Source organism: Macaca fascicularis, chromosome 11 (assembly GCF_037993035.2).
Source record: "Macaca fascicularis isolate 582-1 chromosome 11, T2T-MFA8v1.1".
Classification (NCBI taxonomy): Eukaryota; Metazoa; Chordata; class Mammalia; order Primates; family Cercopithecidae; genus Macaca; species Macaca fascicularis.
This window is the reverse complement of record NC_088385.1, coordinates 99805426-99828420: the sequence shown is the minus strand read 5'-3', so window position 1 is coordinate 99828420 and position 22995 is coordinate 99805426. Positions and strand designations below refer to the sequence as shown.

The following is a 22995-nucleotide window of genomic DNA, read 5'->3' as shown; positions in this document are numbered from 1 at the left end:
TCAAGCCATTCTCTTGCCTCAGCCTCTTGAGTAGCTGGGACTACAGGCACGGTCCACCACGCCTGGCTAATTTTTTTTTTTTTTTTTTTTTTTTTAGTAGAGACAGGGTTTCATCATGTTGGCCAGGCTGGTCTCGAACTTCTGGCCTCAAGTAATCTGCCTGCCTCTGCCTCCCAAGGTGCTGGGATTACAGGTGTGAGCCACCGTACCTGGCCAAGAATTAATTTTAAACATCAACACTTAGTGGCTGTCTATCATGTATAAAGCTTTCTGCTGGATCTTCTGAAAGATTTTAAAATAAATAACACCCTTAGTAATGGTTTCAGAATATGTTTTTTATTATAATAAATATTTTATGTTTTTTTGTGTGTCATACCTGTTTGAATGTAAACAAATGTTATAATATTTAATAATGGATTGATAATTACTAATATTAAAATGGCTGCCATACCATATTTCTTTCATAGAAACTAGAAGCTGATAGTCTCGAAGTTAAAGCAAGCAAGGAGCAGGCTTTGCAAGATCTACAACAGCAAAGACAGCTGAACACAGATTTAGAGCTTAGAGCCACAGAATTGAGTAAACAACTTGAAATGGAGAAAGAAATGTAAGCTAAACCACTTTACTTACAAATTAAGGGAAAAGATTTTAAACTAGTATTAAAATTTCCTTCAGATTTGAATTTTGCTATCATCGTGCTTAAAGATTTATTAAATATTTATTTTGTGTTGATTTTATAAACTGAGGTTAATGTGAATGAAAAAATAATGCCATCATAATATGGTTAAACTTCACTAGAAAGGACGGAAAACTTAGTTTTATAAAATTTGGATCATCCAGTCTCTTTTCAACAATGATATGGTGCTCATTTCTCTGGCATAAACCTTGTTTTGAGTTGTTCACAAATTTGAGTAAATTACTGTAAAATTAAAAAATTCGGGGATATTTATGTGTTATCCAAAAGTAGTTAGACTTCTAGTTATACCAAATAGGGAATGGATTCTTTCTTAAAAGAAGTGATCTTCTCAGCCTGGGTAGCATAGCAAGATTGCTTGAGCTCGGCTGGTTGTGGCTGTCACACCACTGCACTCCAGCCTGGGCGACAAAGCGATACTCTATCTCAAAAAAAAAAAAAAAAGACCTCAGCTTTTTGATGCATTTTGACAGATTGTCTATGTTTATGAAGACAAAGGAAATACAAAAACCAGTGTGCCTTCTTGTTTTTATTATTGGTGCAAAATTCACACATAGTTAAATGCACAGATTTTACATATGTACTTTGAGTTTTAATAAGTGTATATTCTGTGTATCTATGCATCTAGCCACAACCCCATATAGGACATTGTCATCACTCCAGGAGCTTTCTCACTTGCCCTTCTAGTCAATACCTTTCTTATCCTTTTCCTGTAGACAACCACAGTCTGTGTGTCTACATGATATCCTGACACCAGTATCATGGTGTTGGTACCTAATATCATAGTACCTAATATCATATAATTATGATATTGAAAGTTATAAATGTAGCTAAGTTGGTGTGGCATAACACACAAAAGAAACCATAAGATATTTGTAATATACCATAAGATGGTAGCTTTATGATATTAAGTACTAATCCTTCACCTTTATTATTTTTCAAGATTGTCTTGACTCCTGTAAGTTCATTGCTTTTCTATATACATTTTTGTATTAACATGTCCATGTCTACAAATAAAACTGTTGGATTTTGATGAGAATTGCCTTGAAGCTATAAATCAATTTGGGGAGAAGTGACATCTCAACAACACTGAGTCTTCTAATACACAAACATGTATCTCTATCTACTTGGGCCTTCTTTAATTTCTCTGAGCAGTATTTTACTGTTTTTAACATAGACATCTTGTACATCTTTTTTTTTTTTTTTTTTTTTTTTGAGGCGGAGTCTCACTCTGTCACCCAGACTGGAGTGCAGTGGGGCGATCTCAGCTCACTGCAAGCTCCGCCTCCTGGGTTCATGCCATTCTCCTGCCTCAGCCTCCTGAGTAGCTGGGACTACAGGCGCCCACCACCACACCCGGCTAATTTTTTGTATTTTTGGTAGAGACGGGATTTCACCGTGTTAGCCAGGATGGTCTTGATCTCCTGACCTCGTGATCCGCCCACCTCGACCTCCCAAAGTGCTGGGATTACAGGCATGAACCACCGCACCCGGCCTTGTACATCTTTTGTTAAATTTATTCCTGAGTATTTTTTAATGCTATTGTAAATGTAATTGTTTTTTAAATTTAATTTTCCACTTACGGCTAGTATAAAAATGCAATTTTTAAATATATATTGACTTTTCTGCCCTTTAACCTTGCTCAATTTACTTTTTAGTTTTAGTAGTTGTTTGTAGAGTTCTTGACGTTTTCTAACTAGACATTCATGTTATCTCTGAATAGAGACAAATTTACTACTTCCTTTCCAACCTATAGGCCTTTTATATCTTTTTTCTTGCTGGCTAGGGCATCCGGTAACATTTTGAATGTAAATAGTAATGGCAAACATCTTTGCATTATTTCTAATCTTAGGCAGGAAATATTAAATGTTTCATCATTAAGTTTGAGGTTAGCTGTAGGTTTTACTGAGATTCCTTTTATCAGATTGAAGACATTACCTTTGATAACTTTTATATATAAAAAAAAAAATTATCGGCCTTGTGGTTTATGCCTGTAATCCCAGAACTTTGGGAGGCCAAGGCAGGCAGATCATCTGAAGTCAGGAATTCGAGACCAGCCTGGCCAACATGGTGAAACCCTGTCTCTACTAAAAATACAAAAATCAGCTGGGAGTGGTGGCACATGCCTGTAATCTCAGCTGCTCGGGAGGTTGAGGCACGAGAATTGCTTGAACCCAGGAGGCAGAGGTTTCAGTGAGCCAAGATCATGCCACTGCACTCCAGCCTGGGCAACAGAGCGAGACTCCATCTCAAAAAAAAAAAAAAAAAGATTACAAAAGAAACAATTATTGTGCTTGGATTGAATTTTATCGCCTTTTTTTTCTGTATCTGTTGATATGATCATATGGATTTTCTCTTTTATTCTGTTAATATGGGCAGTTACATTTGTTGATTTACTATTAAACCAGCCTTGCTTTCCTGGAATAAATTAACTTGACTGTGCTGTGTTACCTTTTTATGTATTGCTGTTTTTGATTTGATAATACTTTGTTAAAATTTTTTCATATATTTATGAGGGATATTGGTCTGTAGTATTCTTTTAATATCATTGTCAGGTTTTGATATCAGAGTTATCCTGGCCTTAAAAAGGAATTGAGAAGTATTTCCTCTTCTTCTCCTTTCTGAAATAGTTTGTATGAGATGGATATTATTTTTTTCTTAAATGTTTGATGAAATTCACTAGTGAACTGGCTAGGCTTAGAGTTCTCTTTCTGGGTTGTTTAATTTGGGTTTCAATTCATTTAATAGATATAGAGCTATTCTAATTTCCTGATTTTTTTTCTTGAGTCAGTTTTGGTAAATTGTGTCTTTCAGAAATGTGTTCATTTCCTCTAAACTTCAAATTTATTGGCAATTGTTGATAATATTATACTTTTGAGGTCTGTTAGGATCTGTAGTAGTGTTCCTCCTTTATTCTTAATAGTGGTAATTTGTCTTTTTAAAAATCAATTAGAGATTTATCAGTTTTATCAGACTTTTGTAAAAAAACTTTTGATTTAATTTTGTAAATTTTCTATCTTATTTATTTCTCCTCTTTATTGTTTCCATCTTTAGACCTTAGTGTTTACTTTGCTTTTTTTTTAATAGCTTTTGAATGTGAAAGCTTCTCTGTGTCTGTCTACATTTTGTAGTATCTGTTTCTTTTTTTCAGTTACCCGCTTTTCACTTGTCAATGCTAGATGTAAGATTTCTGCAGATGGTAGTATGTAGCCCTATTCTAATAACATCAGTGTATTATGACAGTTTTGCCACAGATGGAATAAATTATCTTTTTTTTTTTTTTTTGAGACGGAGTCTCGCTCTGCCGCCCAGGCTGGAGTGCAGTGGCCGGATCTCGGCTCACTGCAAGCTCCGCCTCCCGGGTTCACGACGTTCTCCTGCCTCAGCCTCCCGGAATAAATTATCTTGAAGGAGGGTATCTTTTATAATTTGCACTAAAGTGCTCAATGAATTCATGGCTCCTCTGAATATAAGGGTGGATTGGTTTAGAAGATATTGGGACTTATAAGATTTATTGGTATATGAAATTTCAAGTATCTCTAGCGGCAGAATGGGTGTGTGCTTCTGAACATATATAGCCACAAAAGTGCTTAGCTGCAGCATCATTCCTTCACTCCCAAGGTAGAATTAGTCTCTTGCCCAGCTTACCCTTGATGTTGATGCTGAACTTGGGTCCTGCCATGATGAGATCTTCAGTGAACACATCACTCACCATTATTTTGATGGATGACAATCAGTTCCACCCAATTCATTTGAATGTCTTCATATGACTGGTTACATTTGATTACATTTTGTCTTTAAACACCAAATCACCTACTCTGACTGAGTTGATGGACTTGACTTGTGTCAAGGGGATGAGGACTCTTGACTGTTCCAGTAGTAAAGGTAGAGACTAAGAACCTGAGAAAAGTCCTCTTCAGAAAGATGAAATAAAACACATCAGAGTTGATGATTAAGTTGTTTCATACTTTCATGGTTTTCATCCTTGTTTGGGGATAAGATGGTGAAAATATTCTCATTTTCATATCTAGTAAATTGGGTCCTGATACTTTGAATCGGAGGTTATAGAAGCACATCTTGTGCCTCTGGGGTGGCATTCCTCCTCACTGTAGTTTCCAGTGCCTAGGTATTTGAGGAGCATATCTGATCCATTACATTACCAACCAAATGGTTCGTCATTATCTCTAGAATGCAGTCATCAGTCCATGAAGATCATCTTTGAGATAGCTTTTGTTCTTTTCCTCAAAAACCCTGCAGGCCCACTGGTTCTTTCTGTTTCCAATGGACCCAATGGAAGTGGACCCATTTTCATTCTATGTTCTAATCTCATGGTTCAGAATTCACTTACAGGGCTCCCACATCCTATTGGGGTAGGAAAACCTTTAAAACTAAGATCTTTCTTGTCTATGTACTTTGTACATACATTTCTCCTCTTAGGTCTTACATTTCTGGAGTACTACTTAGGCAAGGAGGGCTGGGGTCCCTTCTGCTCTTATATCAGATAAACATATTGAGACTTTGACTAAACCCCACCCATGAGCCCAGGGCTCAGCCCAAATAAGAAGATACAGGGCTTCCCTTTTTGAGAGCCCACTTAAATTTATATACCCAATGTTTCCCTCCCATCTTACAATGTATTTTCATTCCTCTGCAGCTTAATGTATTTTCTGATTTCCTTTGTGATTTCTTCTTTAATGTGTAGGTTATAAGTATGTTTACTTTCCAAATATTGAGGCTCTCCTAGATATATTATTGTTACTGATTTTTTTTTTTTTTTTTTTGAAACGGAGTCTCACTCTATGCTCAGGCTGGAGTGCAGTGGCATGATCTCGGCTCACTGCAACCTCTGCCACCCAGATTCAAGCGATTCTCCTGCTTCAGCCTCCCGAGTAGCTGGGATTACAGGCGCCTGCCATTATACCCTGCTAATTTTTGTATTTTTAGTAGAGATGGGGTTTCACTGTGTTAGCCAGGATGGTCTCGATCTTCTGACCTTGTGATCCGCCTGCCTTGGCCTCCCACAGTGTTGGCATTACAGGCATGAGCCACTGCGCCCGGCCCTAATTTCTAATTTAATTCTATTGTGGTCAGGGAACATTCTTGGTAAAATTCAAACTTTTGAAAATAAGTCTTATTTAAGGCCCAGCATATGGCTTATCATAATTAATTTTCCATGTGCACATATATGTACTCTGTGTTATTAGGTGGAGTGGCCTATAAATAACAATTACGGTGCTGTTCTTATTGTCTATATTCTTGCCAATTTGTTCCTCTGGTTGTTCTATCAGTTTCTAAGAAAGAGATATTATAATTTCCAACTATGATTGTGGACTCATGTATTTCTTCTTTGAGTTACTTAAAAAAAACAAACAAGAAGTTTCACAGTGACTATGTAAGCCTCTATTTCTGTTTTGCCTTCTTTGTTTCACATAATCTTATGATTTTGTAATTAATTTTGAAAAAGTTAAGCAGCATATAAATAAATATACTGAGTCTTAATTTTAGGGTTGCTTGACAGGGATTTTAACTACATTAAAATGGTAAAATAATATTAGTGTAATGACTTTTCCATTTGGATCATTAAAAATCAGGGAGGCATAGTATCTTGTGAACCTATTAAGCTTTAACATCTTTTCTAGCTATTTTTAAGGAGGTAAAAGTGTGTTTCTAGAACTAAAAAATCAGATTTTGAGGTATAAATACAGTTTTGATTTTGTATTAATACACAATTTCAAATACTTTATTAGTACATCTTTTAACAACCTCCCTTTAACATATTGTTGAATTATTTTTATTGGTTTTAAATTTATTCTGATTACATTGGAACTAGTGTGCATTCTAGAAATGCTGTTACTTAGCATCTGGTTTTGACTTTAAAAATGGCTGTTATTTATACTGTATCGGGGGTTTTGCTGTATAATTTGCATAGTTTCTTTTATGAAAACAATAAAAGTCTATAGCTTTCTAAAGCTATAACTTTATTTCTTCATTCTTGTTGCTTTTTTCATTTGTGTATAAGAGACCTATATTAAGGAACAAATGATAACAAATCCTTTGTATAATCTGCTAGGTTCTAGGGTTAAAGTAAATCATTTGTCTTCCCTCTATATTGTAAATAAAATATTTCTTTTATTTTTTTACTTTTATTTTTTTCTAGGTTAACCATAAATATTTTGAAGTTTAAGAACTGTCACACATAATGTGTTTCATGTTTTCAAGGAAAGAGACAAAGTTCTCTCTGTTGAGAACTAACATAATAAATAGATTCTTTATGGAAAAACGTTTCTGGCTGTTATAGACTAAAGGGTCTGTGATACATAGTTTTTTTCCCTGGGAATTAGTTGTAGTGGACAAAAATGCATTAAGTCAGGAAGCTTAGATAGTTTTGTCTTCACTACTAACTTATATGACTTGGGAAAAATAATCTACATCTGTTAAATGAGCAAATGAGATGTTCTAAAGTATTTTTCAGTGGTATGATTTTATGAAATTAGATTTTACTTGTGAACTATACGAAAAAAGTTTCAGAACTCAGTAATTGTTTATCATTAATTTTGAATGGTAAATTAGAAATAGTAAATTATGTGTTATTTAAAAAGTTTTTAAAAAATATTTAGAGTATCCAGTACAAGATTGGATCTACAGAAAAAATCTCAAGCCCTTGAAATTATCAAGCCAAAGCTTACCAAGCAAGAGGAAGAAAAAAAAGTCCTGAAACAGGAATTTGAAACTTTAAGTCAAGAAGCAAAGATTCAGCACGAGGAATTGAATAACAGAATTCAAACAACAGTAACAGAACTACAAAAAGTGAAAATGGAGAAAGAAGCTTTAATGACAGAGCTTTCTACAGTAAAGGAGAAACTGTCAAAAGTTTCTGATTCTTTGAAACACTCCAAAAGTGAATTTGAAAAGGAGAATCAGAAAGGAAAAGCCGCTATATTAGACTTGGTTAGTAGTTTACATTTACTTTCTTAAGTAGAAGTGATTATTTTATTTAAAATGTACTTATTTTTCTGCTTAATTCACAGTTTGCTTCTCTTTCCACATTTAAATAATTTAAAGCAGTTCTTATGAGGAAATAAATTGGGATTGCTTAACCTGAGAAGAAGCCCAAGATAATAATGTGGGTGTGTATGCACCTGTGAGCACACCATTTTCTGAAGGCCAAGAATATTTTCAGTTGAATATCACAGTCTTTCTCATGTGTGTTATGTTCCTTCCTGTTTGGTGAAAACATTTTCTATCTGTACACTTTTCCTATTGTGATCACTTTTTAATTTATTGTTTTCTAAGTTTTCTTGCTTCCATTTTCTTGAAGCCCATTGCTGTAAAAGTAGTGTGGCAAGTTAATTACAATGAATTGTGTGACATAAAATGTGATTTCTAAAGTGTTCTAAGATATCATCTTAATATTGTTTAAAATATGTCATTGTGACTTGGTTGATGATCAAAACCCTTAGTGTTTTGTTGTCCCTCCTCCATTATTTCTGTAATATTTTCCTAGTTTTATCATTGAAATGGATGATCCTGTCTCAGCTCATCGATAATTTTAGTTTATTTCCTCGTGTGTTTCTTACTAAGGTTATAAACTAAACTTCTTAAGGTTATTACAAATATTTTTTATGTAATATAGTTTTCATTTTTTTTAAGGAGAAAACTTGCAAAGAATTAAAGCATCAACTTCAAGTGCAGATGGACGACACACTTAGGGAACAGAAGGAACTGAAAAAGTCACTTGAAAAAGAGAAGGAGGTAAGATTTTCTTTTTTCTGTAACATAAATGTATAATATTTTCAAATAAATATATAAAGTATGTTTGTTCTTGGCAGCATTTCCACAGATAATTTTTTTTATAGTTTTAAGAAAATTAAACATTTTCACATTGATATTTAGGTCATAGGTTTATTTCTCTGAAATATAACAAATCATGTATATAGTTTAAAACTGTTATTTGTATTTTACCTACTATTAAAAAGACTTAAGCTAGTTTATAATCAAAGGTCCAAATAAAGAAATATAATTAATAAAGGTAGAAAATTGAGTCAGCTAACTACAGAGTTAAGGACCATTTTTATGGTTGAAAAAAAAATCTTCAAAGGCTTTCCATAGAAATGACCTTTATTTCATGGACTCTTATGGCTCTTTAATTCATGGACATTTATACTCATACTAATGTATACTTGATAATGGTTGTAGAACAACCAAAATGTTTTTCTGTAGTTAGCGCTTCTGTTGTTTCCAGCAAAAACAGACAAGCAAACGAGTAAACAAACGGATATAATATATGGTTGTTACTCTCTGAAGCCATACCTGCGAGCTGCTAGAGTCCAGGCATGCAACTTTCTAGAAAATCGGATTTGATAAAGGAGCAAGACATAGTACTGACAAGTATTTGATGTGATTGTATTCTAGTTGTTGATTGAAAGCAGACTTGTGTTGTAGATGCCAGCCATGTAAGTAGCAAAATTATAATTGCTTCATGCCCAAGTTCTGAATCAAGATTGTCCAAATAATTGCTTCATGCCCAAGTTCTGAATCAAGATTGTACAAATTTATATTCTGGCTATGCCATTTATTAGCTATGCCATTTTGCCATCTTTTAGACCAAATACTTAATCTCTGTGCTCTGGTTTCTATATGATAGAGTCTACATGAATCTGTGTGATAGAGTTATTATGAGAAATAAATGTGTTAATATCTTTAAAGTACTCAGGACACTGACTATAATGCAGTAAATGCTCATACTAGTTATTATTTTGTCCTTGGTTATCATATCATATCATCCTTATTGTCATACTGTTTGACTCCTGTTTTGCATAAAAATATTTGCTATTCATTGTGGAGATAAGCTGAGAGGTCTATGTATAACAGTAATATTTTTTCAAAGGTAACTTTGGATATGGTCAAATGCTCGAATGTAGTGCTAGATTCTTAGTGAAATATGCATAGAATGTGAAAACATGACTTTGTTTGGAGGGTGGGAGATAATAGTGATTTACCTTGGTGATAGAGGAACCTCAATGTGACTTCTGTATGATGTCTGAATTTGAGCAGAAACATATCCTGGTGGATTGTACAAACAAGATAGTAGTAAAATATGCCCCAGATCTCTAAATGAGGTAACTATTCTGCAGTGTATTATTATTATTATTATTATTTTAAACAGAGTCTCGCTCTGTCACCCAGGCTGGAGTTCAGTGGTGCAATCTCAGCTCACTGCAACCTCCACCTCCTAGGTTCAAGCGATTCTCCTGCCTCAGCCTCCCAAATAGCTGGGATTACAGGTGCCCACCACCATGCCTGGATAATTTTTGTGTTTTTAGTAGAGACAGGTTTCACCATGTTGCCCAGGCTGGTCTCGAGCTCCTGACCTCAAGTAATCTGCCCACATTGGCCTCCCAAAGTGCTGGAATTATAGGCGTGAGCACCTGGCCTGTGCAGTGTAATTTTAATGTCATCAGACAGATACTAAATGTATTTTGTCAAAAGTGATTTTGGTTTTATCATAGTTACTATACAGCTATTCTTTGTGACAGCTGTGGCCAACAGGCTTAGTGGCATATGAGAATATTCTTTTTTTTTCTTTTTTTTTCATTATTTTTTGAGACGGAGTCTCTTGCTCTGTTGCCCAGGCTGAAGTGCAGTGGCATGATCTTGGCTCGCTGCAAGCTCTGCCTCCTGGGTTCACGCCATTCTCCTGCCACGGCCTCCCGAGTAGCTGGGACTACAGGTGCCTGCCACCACGCCTGGCTAATTTTTTTGTATTTTTAGTAGAGACCGGGTTGCATTGTGTTAGCCTGGATGGTCTCAATCTCCTGACCTCGTGATCCGCCCGCCTTGGCCTCCCAAAGTGCTGGGAATACAGGTGTGAGCCACCGCGCCCGGCCGAGAATATTCTTGAAAGACAATAGACGTCCAACAATCTAGACATTGATGTTAACATACCTATTTTCCGTGATACAAGAGAATACTAATCTAGATCATTTACAAGCTGTAACTATACAATTATAAGTTAAAAAGAAAGGTAGTGTTAAACAAATAATAAAGATTAATCCAGCATGTCACCTAATAGTGAATAGTGTTGGTTATGAAATCAGTAGGAGGGCAGGTATCTTTATTAATTATCTGTAGCCAACAGCCTCAGTAGTTTCTTCCTAGAGTAGTGCCTGGAGTGTAGTAGTTACTCAGTAAATTGTCTTTTGAATGAACAAATGAAGGCTACATAGATTTTTTTTTTTTTCTTTCAGGCTTCTCATCAGTTGAAATTGGAACTCAATTCAATGCAGGAACAACTTATACAGGCCCAGAATACTTTAAAACAAAAGGAAAAAGAAGAGCAACAACTTCAGGAGAACATAAATGAGCTAAAGCAATCAAGTGAACAGAAGAAAAAACAAATTGAAGCACTCCAAGGAGAGCTTAAAATTGCTGTTTTACAGAAGGTAGTGATATATTTGTTTACTTTTTATAAGAAGAAAAACTTGGCAATTAAGAAAATAGTATGATGATTAATACAGACAGATGAGTTGCAACATAGAAAAGTTTACATAAGCTAAATTTTTTCTAAGTTTAATGTATGAAAGCATTTGATTATATTATCAAATACCTGAGTCTGGATTTCCATTCACTATAACTCTGTTGTCAGATAATTGTTATTTAAAATTATAGTACTAATCATTTGATAGACATGAAACTACCTTTTTAAAAATAATATATAACTGGCCAGGTGCAGTGGCTCACGCTTGTAATCTCAGCACTCTGAGGCAGGCAGATCACCTGAGGTCAGGAGTTCAAGACCAGCCTGGCCAACATGGTGAAACCCCGTCTCTACTAAAAATACAAAAATTAGCAGGGCGTGATGGTGCATTCCTGTAATCCCAGCTACTTGGGAAGCTGGAGCAGCAGGCAGAGGTTGCAGTGAGCTAAGACCACGCCACTGCACTTCAGTCTGGGTGACAGAGGAACTCTGTCTCAAAATACTACTACTACTACTACTACTACTATATAACGAACACTTAAGGAAATAATTTATGCAACATTCATAGTGTATTAAAAAAATTTAAAGGAATTTAAAATAAATCATTCTTATTAAGGGCTGAGAACAAAAATTACAAGTGGGATATCTTAAAAACATTCACTAGTGTAAAGCTTCATATAGTTTTAATTATTTAATATTTTAATGGTTTCCGTTTCTAAACCTATTCTAATTTATTACTGAGCATGTTTTTTATTCTTAAGTGTTTTAATGCTTGTCGAGACCAAGAGTTGGTAAAAATGGATTATACTTAATATGAAATATTTGAACAAAATGAGTTCCTTCTCTACTGTTAGTATGTCCATGTTAATTTGGTCTGTGGAGAAGAGAGTAGAATCCCTACTATGTAGAATAAACTAAATATATCATGCCATTAAGAGTTGGCTGTCATACTACTAAAGTACAAAGTATGTAAATTAAAACAATCAAAAATACACATTTTATATTGACCACTGTTTTTGTAACTATTATTATGCTACTTTACAAAATAGTAGTTCTCTAATAATACAGCCAAGAGTAGAAAAATGTGTCTATTATTTTGTTTGTGTTACCATATGTAATCAAAAGTCAACATGTAATTATCACAGTGCATACTTGGTTGTATGCTTTCATATCCTGAGGTCATTTTCTTCAAAATATACTAGCCTTGTATCCAAATATTTACAAAATCTTCATTTTTACAGCATTGTAACTTATGAAATAAAAAATACAAGTATTTTTAGCCTGTTTTCTTATTTAAAAATTATGAGTTATAATAATATTTTGTTTGGATTTGTGATTAATATATATCGCCTGTACAGTTGACCCTCCATATCTGTAGATTCTGTAACTGCAGTTGGAATTGAAAATATTTGGGAGAAGAAAAGCAATAAAAAGTAACAGTACAGCATTAAAGAATAATACAAAATTGGCTGGGCGCAGTGGCTCACACCTGTAATCCCAGCACTTTGGGAGGCTGAGGTAGGTGGATCACTTAAGGTCAGGAGTTCGAGACCAGCCTGGCCAACATGGTGAAACCTTGTCTCAACTAAAAATACGAAAATTAGCTGGGCATGGTGGTGTGCACCTGTAGTCCCAGCTACTCCAAAAGCTGAGGCAGGAGACTCACTTGAACACCAGAGGTGGAGCCTTGGCTCTCTTGTAGTGAGCCAAGATCACGCCACTGCACTCCAGCTTGGGCAACAGAGTGAGACTCTGTCTCAGAAAAGCAAAACAAAACAAAACCAAAAGACCCAAAATTTAAAATACAGTAAAACAACTATTTATATAGCATTTATGTTGTGTTAGGTATTGTAAGTAATCTAGAGATGTTCAAGTCAGGCAGATCTGAATTTAAATTTTGCTTAATTTTATTAAATTTGGACACACATTAACTTACTGGTCATAGAGAAATGATTCATCCTTCTGAGCTCAATTTAATGTTGCCATAGAGTTGTTGTAAAGATTGAGATAATGTATTTAAAGTTTCTAGTACTGTGACCCATACAATGTAGAAGTAAAACAGTTGTTGGATATTATATGGAAGTATAGCAAACTGTGACTTGAGAGTGTCAGTGTATAGGGTAGACCATGTAGTAATAGGCCGTGACAAAGTTATCATTGTCACTGGCCCATGGTGAAGTAGGGAAAACAAGGATAATGTTTAAATGGGTATAGATGTATGTGTGTACACACTTAAATATATATATAAAACATAATATATATATACACATTATATCTAGATATGTAGTTTTATGTCTACAGCTATAGAGTTATATATATAGATATCTATAGATACATAGTTTTTCACATTGAAGGTCATAATGCACTTATACATTTTCTACATATATATAAATAAAAAGTAATATTACAGCATTAAAAATAATACCAAAATTTAAAATACAGTAAAAACAACTATTTACATAGCATTTATATTGTAATGCTGTGTTACCTAATGGTATTGTAAGTAATCTAAAGATGATTTAAAACATTTTATATATAGCATAAGACTATTTGGGAGTTACTGATCTAGAATCAAGAAAGCATGCTGTTAAGTCAACAATCCCTCACCAACTTTGTTGAAAATCTAATGTGGAAATATAAAATGAATAGGATATGGCCCCTTACTCTCAAGCAACTTATAATTTAATGAGAAAGCAAAATGTAAGCGAAAGAAAAACGTATTATATAATGGAGCAGTTATCAACTGTTGCATTTGTCTGTTTTTTTTTTTTTTTCCATTTAACTTCTTCACTAATGGATTTGAGTTCTTCAAAGAGAACTTTGTCTGTTCTAGCAAATAAGCTCTTAATCATTTTAAAAAAATGAATGGATGAGTTTGTCAGAGGAAAAATATTGAAAGCCCAAACATGAGCCCAAAGAGCTATTATGGCCATTGTTGAGACTTCATGGAGAGCTTAGTTAAGAGTCAGAACAATAATTAAAGAGTAAGAAACCTAGATTTATGAAAAAATGTTAAAGAAAATAAGTAGTATTTTAGAAAAGAAAATGTGTAATTGCATTATTACCTTCAGTGTGAAAAAGATATCCAGCAGTTCTTCAATATTAATTGGAGGAAGAACTCTATGAAAGGAAGATGGCATGGGATGTTATCAGATACTGTGTAGGGAGATCAGCTCTCTGCTCCCCCATAGGCAGTTAGCACCAATTCCTATCACTCTGTTTCCTAGGTTTCTTGAATCCTTCCTTCTCATTTTCCACTGCTACAGCCTTAGTCCAGACTTCTTTTTCTCTTATCAATGCGGGCTCTTTTTTGGTTCCATATGAACTTTAAAGTAGTTTTTTTCCAGTTCTATGAAGAAAGTCATTGGTAGCTTGGTGGGGATGGCACTGAATCTATAAATTACTTTGGGCAGTATGGCCATTTTCACAATATTGATTCTTCCTATCCATGAACATGGAATATTCTTTCATTTGTTTGTGTCCTCTTTATTTCGTTGAGCAGTGGTTTGTAGTTCTCCTTGAAGAGGTCCTTCACATCCCTTGTAAGTTGGATTCCTAGGTATTTTATTCTCTTTGTAGCGATTGTGAATGGGAGTTCACTCATGATTTGGCTCTCTGTTTGTCTGTTAATGGTGTATAGGAATGCTTGTGATTTTTGCACGTTGATTTTGAATCCTGAGACTTTGCTGAAGTTGCTTATCAGCTTAAGGGGATTTTGGGCTAAGACGATGGGGTTTTCTAAATATACAATCATGTCATCTGCAAACAGGGACAATTTGACTTCTTCATTTCCTAATTGAATACCCTTTATTTGTTTCTCTTGCCTGATTGCCCTAGCCAGAACTTCCAACACTATGTTGAATAGGAGTGGTGAGAGAGGGCATCCTTGTCTTGTGCCAGTTTTTAAAGGGAATGCTTCCAGTTTTTGCCTATTCAGTATGATATTGGCTGTGGGTTTGTCATAAGTAGCTCTTATTATTTTGAGATAGGTTCCATCAATACCTAGTTTATTGAGAGTTTTTAGCATGAAGGGCTGTTGAATGTTGTCAAAGGCCTTTCCTGCATCTATTGAGATAATCATGTGGTTTTTGTCATAGGTTCTGTTTATGTGATGGATTATGTTTATTGATTTGCATATGTTGAACCAGCCTTGCATCCCAGGGATGAAGCCAACTTGATTGTGGTGGATAAGCTTTTTGATGTACTGCTGGATTCAGTTTGCCACTGTTTTATTGAGGATTTTCACATCGATGTTCATCAAGGATATTGGTCTAAAATTCTCTTTTTTTGTTGTGTCTCTTCTGGGCTTTAGTATCAGGATGATGTTGGCCTCATAAAATGAGTTAGGAAGGATTCCCTCGTTTTCTATTGATTGGAATAGTTTCAAAAGAAATGATACCAGCTCCTCCTTGTACTTCTGGTAGAATTCGGCTGTGAATCTCTGGTCCTGGACTTTTTTTGGTTGGTAGTCTATTAATTATTGCCTCAATTTCAGAACCTGTTATTTGTCTATTCAGAGATTCAACTTCTTCCTGGTTTAGTCTTGGGAGGGTGTATGTGTCCAGGAATTTATCCATTTCTTCTAGCTTTTCTAGTTTATTTGCATAGAGATGTTTATAGTATTCTCTGATGGTAGTTTGTATTTCTGTGGGATCGGTGGTGATATCCCCTTTATCATTTTTTTATTGCATCTATTTGATTCTTCTCTCTTTTCTTCTTTATTAGTCTTGCTAGCGGTCTATCAATTTTGTTGATCTTTTCAAAACACCAGCTCCTGGATTCGTTGATTTTTTTGAAAGGTTTTTTATGTCTCTATCTCTTTCAGTTCTGCTCTGATCTTAGTTATTTCTTGCCTTCTGCTCACTTGTGAATTTGTTTGCTCTTCTCTAGTTCTTTTAATTGTGATGTTAGGGTGTCGATTTTAGATCTTTCTTGCTTTCTCTTGTGGGCATTTAGTGCTGTAAATTTCCTTCTACACACTCCTTTAAATGTGTCCCAGAGATTCTGGTATGTTGTCTTTGTTCTCACTAGTTTCAAAGAACATCTTTATTTCTGCCTTTATTTCATTATGTACCCAGTAGTCATTCAGGAGCAAGTTGTTCAGTTTCTATGTAGTTGTGCAATTTTCAATGAGTTTCTTAATCCTGAGTTCTAATTTGATTGCACTGTGGTCTGAGAGACAGTTTGTTGTGATTTCTGTTCTTGTACATTTGCTGAGGAGTGCTTTACTTCCAATTATGTGGTCAATTTTAGAATAAGTGCGATGTGCTGAGAAGAATGTATATTCTGTTGATTTGGGGTGGAGATTTCTGTAGATGTCTGTTAGGTCTGCTTGTTGCAGAGCTGAGTTCAGGTCCTGGATATCCTTGTTAATCTTCTGTCTCGTTGATCTGTCTGATATTGACAGTGGGGTGTTAAAGTCTCCCATTATTATTGTGTGAGAGTCTAGGTCTCTTTCTAGGTCTCCAAGGACTTACTTTATGAATCTGGGTGCTCCTGTATTGGGTGCATGTATATTTAAGATAGTTAACTCTTCTTGTTGAACTGATGTCTTTACCATTATGTAATGGCCTTCTTCGTCTCTTTTGATCTTTGATAGTTTAAAGTCTGTTTTATTAGAGACTAGGATTGTAACCCCTGGTTTTTTTTGCTTTCCATTTGCTTAGTAGATCTTCCTTCATCCCTTTATTTTGAGCCTATGTGCGTCTTTGCATGTGAGATGGGTCTCTTGAATACAGCACATTGATGGGTCTTGACTCTTTATCCAATTTGCCAGTCTGTGTCTTTTAATTGGGGCATTTAGCCCATTTACATTTAAGGTTAATATTGTTATGTGTGAATTTGGTCCTGTCATTATGATGTTCGCTGGTTATTTTGCCCGTTAATTGATGCAGTTTCCTCATAGAGTCGATAGTCTTTACCATTTGGGGTGTTTTTGCAGTGGCTGGTACTAGTTGTTCCTTTCCATGTTTAGTGCTTCCTTCAGGAGCTCTTGTAAGGCAGGCCTGGTGGTGACAAAATCTCAGCATTTGCTTGTCTGTAAAGGATTTTCTTTCTCCTTCACTTATGAAGCTTAGTTTGGCTGGATATAAAACTCTGGGTTGAAAATTCTTTTCTTTAAGAATGTTGAATATTGGCCCCCACTCTCTTCCGGCTCATAGGGTTTCTGCCGAGAGATCCACTGTTTGTCTGGTGGGCGTCCCTTTGTGGGTAACCCAACCTTTCTCTCTGGCTGCCCTTAACATTTTTTCCTTCATTTCAACCTTGGTGAATCTGACAATTATGTGTCTTGGGGTTGCTCTTCTCAAGGAGTATCTTTGTGGCGTTCTCTGTATTTCCTGAAGTTGAATGTTGGCCTGCCTTGCTATGTTGGGGAAGTTCTCCTCGATAATATCCTGAAGAGTGTTTTCCAATTTGGTTCCATTCTCCCCATCACTTTCAGGTATACCAATCAAATGTAGATTTGGTCTTTTCACACAGTCCATATTTCTTGCCAGCTTTGGTCGTTTCTTTTTAGTCTAACTGTGTCTTCTTGCTTTATTTCATTAATTTGATCTTCAGTCACTGATACCCTTTCTTCCACTTGATCAAATTGGCTGTTGAAGCTTGTGCATGCATCACGAAGTTCTCATGCCATGGTTTTCAGCTCCATCAGGTCATTTAAGGTCTTCTCTACACTGTTTATTCTAGTTAGCCATTCGTCTAATCTTTTTTCAAGGTTTTTAGCTTGCTTGCAATGGGTTCGAACATCCTCCTTTAGCTCAGAGAAGTTTGTTATTAAGACGTAGGCCTTCTGAAGCCTATGTCTGTCAACTCGTCAAAGTCATTCTCCATCCAGCTTTGTTCTGTTGCTGGCAAGGAGCTGCAATCCTTTGGAGGAGAAAAGGCACTCTGATTTTTAGAATTTTCAACTTTTCTGCTCTGGTTTCTCCCCATCTTTGTGGTTTTATCTACCTTTGGTCTTTGATGTTGGTGACCTACAGATGGGGTTTTGGTGTAGATGACCTTTTTGATGATGTTGATGCTATTCCTTTCTGTTTGTTAGTTTTCCTTCTAACAGTCAGGTCCCTCAGCTGCAGATCTGTTGGAGTTTGCTGGAGTTCCACTCCAGACCCTGTTTGCCTGGGTGTCACCAGTGGAGGCTGCAGAACAGTGAATATTGCAGAACAGTAAATATTGCTGCCTGATCCTCTGAAAGGTTCATCCCAGAGGGGCAGCTGCCTATATGAGGTATCTGTCAGCCCATACTGGGAGGTGTGTCCCAGTTAGGCTACTTGGGGGTCAGGGACCCACTTGAGGAGGCAGTCTCTCCATTCTCAGAGCTCAAATGCCATCCTGGGAGAACCACTGCTCCCTTCAGAGCTGTCAGATGGGGAAGTTTAAGTCTGCAGAAGTTGTCTGCTGCCTTTTGTTTAGCTATGCCCTGCCCACAGAGGTGGAGTCTAGAGGCAGTAGGGCTTGTTGAGCTGTGGTGAGTTCTGCCCAGTTCAAGCTTCCCAGCCACTTTATCTACTCAAGCCTCAGCTTGGCGGGCCCCCCTCCCCAAGCCAGACTCAGAAGTAGCAGCTTTTTGATGCTCATGGCTGCTGTCAGGAATCCAGATTTCTGCTTGATATAGATATGTCAGTCATTCAAGTGGAGACATCAGGAAGATACATGGATATAAGAATCCAGAGTTCGGATGGAAAGGTTGCAGTTAGAGCAGTTAGGGACATAAATTTGGGAGTCAGTTGTAAAGAAGATCTTTAAAGCCTGGGACTAGTTGAGATCTGATTTTCTTTTCTTTTCTTTTCTTTTCTTTTTTTTTTTTTTTTTTTGAGATAGTGACTCTCTGTCACCCAGGATGGAGTGCAGTGGTGTGATCTTGGCTCACTGTAACATCCGCCTCCTGGGTTCAGGCAATTCTGCTGCCTCAGCCTCCTGAGTATCTGGGATTACAGGTGCACGCCACCACGCCCGGCTAATTTTTGGATTTTTAGTAGCGGCGGGGTTTCACCATGTTGGTCAGGCCGGTCTCAAACTCCTGACCTCAAGTGATCACCCACCTCGGCCTTCCAAAGTATTGGGATTACAGGCGTGAGCCACCATGTCTGGCCTTGTTGAGATCTTCTAAGGAGAGAGTGTATGGATTAAAAGAGGGTCAGCAATAGAACTTTGGGGTGTCTCAACATTCACAGAAGTAGCAGAGGAAAAGGAGCTAGTAAAAGATTTTGAGAAGTTATGACCAGTAAGGTAGGAAGAGAACCTAAAATATAAGGTACCTTGGAAACCAGTTGAAGAAAGTGTTTCTAGAAGGAGACATAATCAACTGTATCAGGTACAACTGAGAGGTCAAGTGAGGTGTTAAAAAGGATAAGAATATAGGATTTTGGAACATGGCAGTTACTAATGACTTCAACAGTGATTTTATTGGAGTAGTGTATTTTGAAAGTCAAATAACTATTTTCATACTATGCATATGTATATGTTTTAACTATGTCATAATTTGTGCATATCTACTGAATCTTCTTGAAGACTAAAGACAAGTTTAGAGTTTACGGGAGCTTTAAAACTTTGTGAGATTTTCTTTTTCTGCCTCGATATTAATTAAGATGACCTGTAGAATTTCTTAAGTTATTCTTGCATTTCCAAGAGTAGAAACTATATATTAATACTTCAAGAAAGTAATGGCTTCTTACTTTCTTTCATGTACAAGTTTCCCTTAGTTCCACCTTAAATTATGTCAGCTGAGGCACCTAGCACTGCATGTTCCCACAGAATGTAGTTGTTACTCTTTCTCCTGACACCTGATAGTACTTCCCAGTGAAATGCCTTTAAAAAAAATTAATTAATTTTGTGTTTTATGGTTTTTAACTTGAGACTTGTTAAGATTTTGTAATTCTTTGACTTTATAAGTAATTTACCCCATTGAGGTAGAATTTTGAGGCGTAAGTACAGTTCATCTTATTGTTTGGAATTTTCTTCTAGGTGTCTGGATTTTACTTTATATTTGTAATTGGTTTTTGGAATGCATACTGTTTTAAATAACTATTGTATGTTTCAGACAGAGCTTGAGAATAAACTACAGCAGCAGTTAACACAGGCAGCCCAGGAACTTGCAGCAGAGAAAGAGAAAATATCAGTATTACAAAACAACTATGAAAAAAGTCAGGAAACTTTCAGACAGCTTCAGTCTGATTTCTATGGGAAGGAATCTGAACTTCTAGCCACCAGGCAAGATCTTAAGGTATAGTAAACTATACTGTACTATAAAATCTCAGTAAGTTTTATAGACATTCATTAAATGATCTATTTGAATCCAAATGGACAAGGAAATGTTAGTATTTGTGGAATAGTATGCTGTTTTCTGTTAAATTACTTTTGTATTAGCATGCTTTAAAAAATTGTTTTATATTATAACGAAATAATGATATACATAAATGTGGGCATTTAAAAATGACGTATTTGTAATAGTAAGATAATTTGGATATATCTTAATTGTGACACTGTTAACTTATGTAAATATTATGCTGTCTTTATGTGCAAATAACTTTAAAGATAGGCTGCTGTTAAGTTCTAAATATAAACCGCTTGTGAAAAAATGCAAGCAATTTTACCATTGCTTGTCAGGCAATTCTGACTTTAGTTATAATATTTGTCAAGTTCCCAATATTACTGGATTGCCTAATGATTAAAATTAGGAGATTATAGCTCAAAATAAACTTACCCTTAATTATATAACAATGTATATAAATTTTGTCTTTGGTAACATTATTTGATTAGATAAAGTATCAAGTTTATTAAATTTAAGGATAATGGGAAAAGGGTAAACAATTTTTAGGTCACAGGAAAGTACCAGTTTTCTAAGGAAAATTGAATATTTGTGTTCTCTCACAGAAGGTTCAACCAGTTTTTTTTCCTCTCTCTCTTTTTGTTAAGGGGAAATTCTTTCTCTGTTTCTTTCCTGTGTTTGGGATTTTTGTTTATTTAATATAAAGTACATATTGCAAAATTCTGAGAATGAAAGAATATTAAAATGTTTTATTTAGATAGAGAGCATATATTTTATCCATAGGCTGTTATAGGGAATTATGAAGGAGGTGGGACTTGATTAGGTCCTGAATTTGAATACATAGAGACTCCTGAGAAAGGTCATTTTATTCAGGGGCATATTGGAGAAAAAGTGCCGTAGTAAGAATGAGTAAAGCAAGCACATAGTTAGCATAATTGCCTTGCTGGCATACTAGTTTATGTTTGGAATTAAGGTTTAAAAGGTTGAATCTAAATTGTGAAGTATCTTAGATGCCTAGCAAAGATGATTGGATTTTATATTTGAGGGGAAAAAGTGAAAAGTCTAAATAGAGGAGTAAAATGAAGAAAATAGTACTTTAGAAAATAACCTAGTAGTGGCTTGCAGACAGCTTGGATTGGACCTGGAATAGACTAGTGGTGGAGAGATGAGTTGAGAGGTTACTTTCTTTCTCCATAAATTCTAATAGTCGAGGTATAAGTTGATTAGAACAAACGTGAAAGAGGATGTAATAGAGGAGATTAATGGGAGAGAGAGAAAAAACAAAAGGGCTGAACCCATACCTGGCTGCAAGGATTTGACAAAGAGATAGGAAATTGGGTAAAATAATTTTCACAGTGCCAGTAGAATATCTGTATATCTATCTATGTATCTATGTATCTATCTATCTGGAGGTAAAAATTAGCAATAGTTGTTATTAAGAAAAAATACCACACAAGATTTAGGTAGTGTTAAATTATTATTATTTGTCCTTACAACACTATTGAAAGTATTGAAAGTCAAGGAAGCTTTGTGGAAGAGTTTGGGCTTAGCCTAAAAACAGTGAGGAACCACTAAAGGGAGTTACTTACATTTGTATTTTAGGCAAATGACTCACTACAGATTCAGGAATGAGAAACATGGCTGAATGTGAAGACCAGAAAGGAGACTTTGCAGTAGTCTAAGCGCAAGATGATGGTGGTGTGGGCTGGTAATAGCAAGGATGGAGAAAAGTGCATGAATTTGAAGGATATTTAGGTGATGGAAGAGATGAAACTTAATGATTGATTGGAAGAGTCTTATAGAAATCACACTCTTTCCATATGGATGTCATTTACCCAAAGCATAAACTAGTAACAGGAACAAACATTAAATCATCAATGTTAATTGATTTGATTGATATTCTTGCATTAAGCCAGCGATTTTTATTATGCTTGAAAGCTATGTTGTGTACTAATAATTTCATACATTAAAGAGTAACTCAAATGTAAATAAGGGCAAAAAGAGAAAGCTGAGGGACAAGGCTGCCATAGAGTTTTACAACTTATTAAGAGACCTTGGATAGATCCTCTATTCCAAAGCTTTCTTTTGCCAAAGAGAGCAGGCCCAGTGCTTCCTTTTGCAGAGAAGACAGGACTACTGCTATACAATAACAGGACCATGGTTAAATCTTAGTTCTGATTCAAAGTCTGCCATTCTTTCATCATTTCACTAGAATTTTTTATACAAAAGATTGTTAAATGTTATATAAATGCTTTTAAAATGAGAAGTGTATGAACTACTTAGGAAGCTAATTTTTTTTTAATGGTAAATTCCTAGGGAAGTTCAGATATTTATAGACTTAGATAAGAGATGGCCATCAGTTATTATTTTTCTTTTGCTTCAGTGATGTTGTATGGTCTTGTATATAAGAGAGAGAAGAGGCGAGATTCAGAGCCTTGTAACGTGACACCCACCTATGTCAACGCTATCTACCATGGGTTGGCAGTGCACAGCATGGGCTAACAATGTCTATTCTAGACATCGGTAAAGTGAAAGGTAGCCTGGCCTGATCTA

At 35.6% G+C, this 22995-nt stretch overlaps 1 protein-coding gene across 3 annotated transcripts in view; it reads left to right on the top strand.

The window, feature by feature from the left end:
- The window catches only part of EEA1 (early endosome antigen 1), a 169619-nt gene that overhangs the window by 133547 nt on the left and 13077 nt on the right, over positions 1-22995 (top strand). For all 3 annotated transcript variants that reach the window (XM_074007513.1, XM_005571853.4, XM_045365692.2), the window contains 5 exons: positions 468-607; positions 7312-7642; positions 8345-8446; positions 10942-11136; positions 20215-20397. In XM_074007513.1, the coding sequence (XP_073863614.1) occupies positions 468-607; positions 7312-7642; positions 8345-8446; positions 10942-11136; positions 20215-20397 (951 nt within the window). The remainder of the gene's footprint in view (positions 1-467; positions 608-7311; positions 7643-8344; positions 8447-10941; positions 11137-20214; positions 20398-22995) is intronic.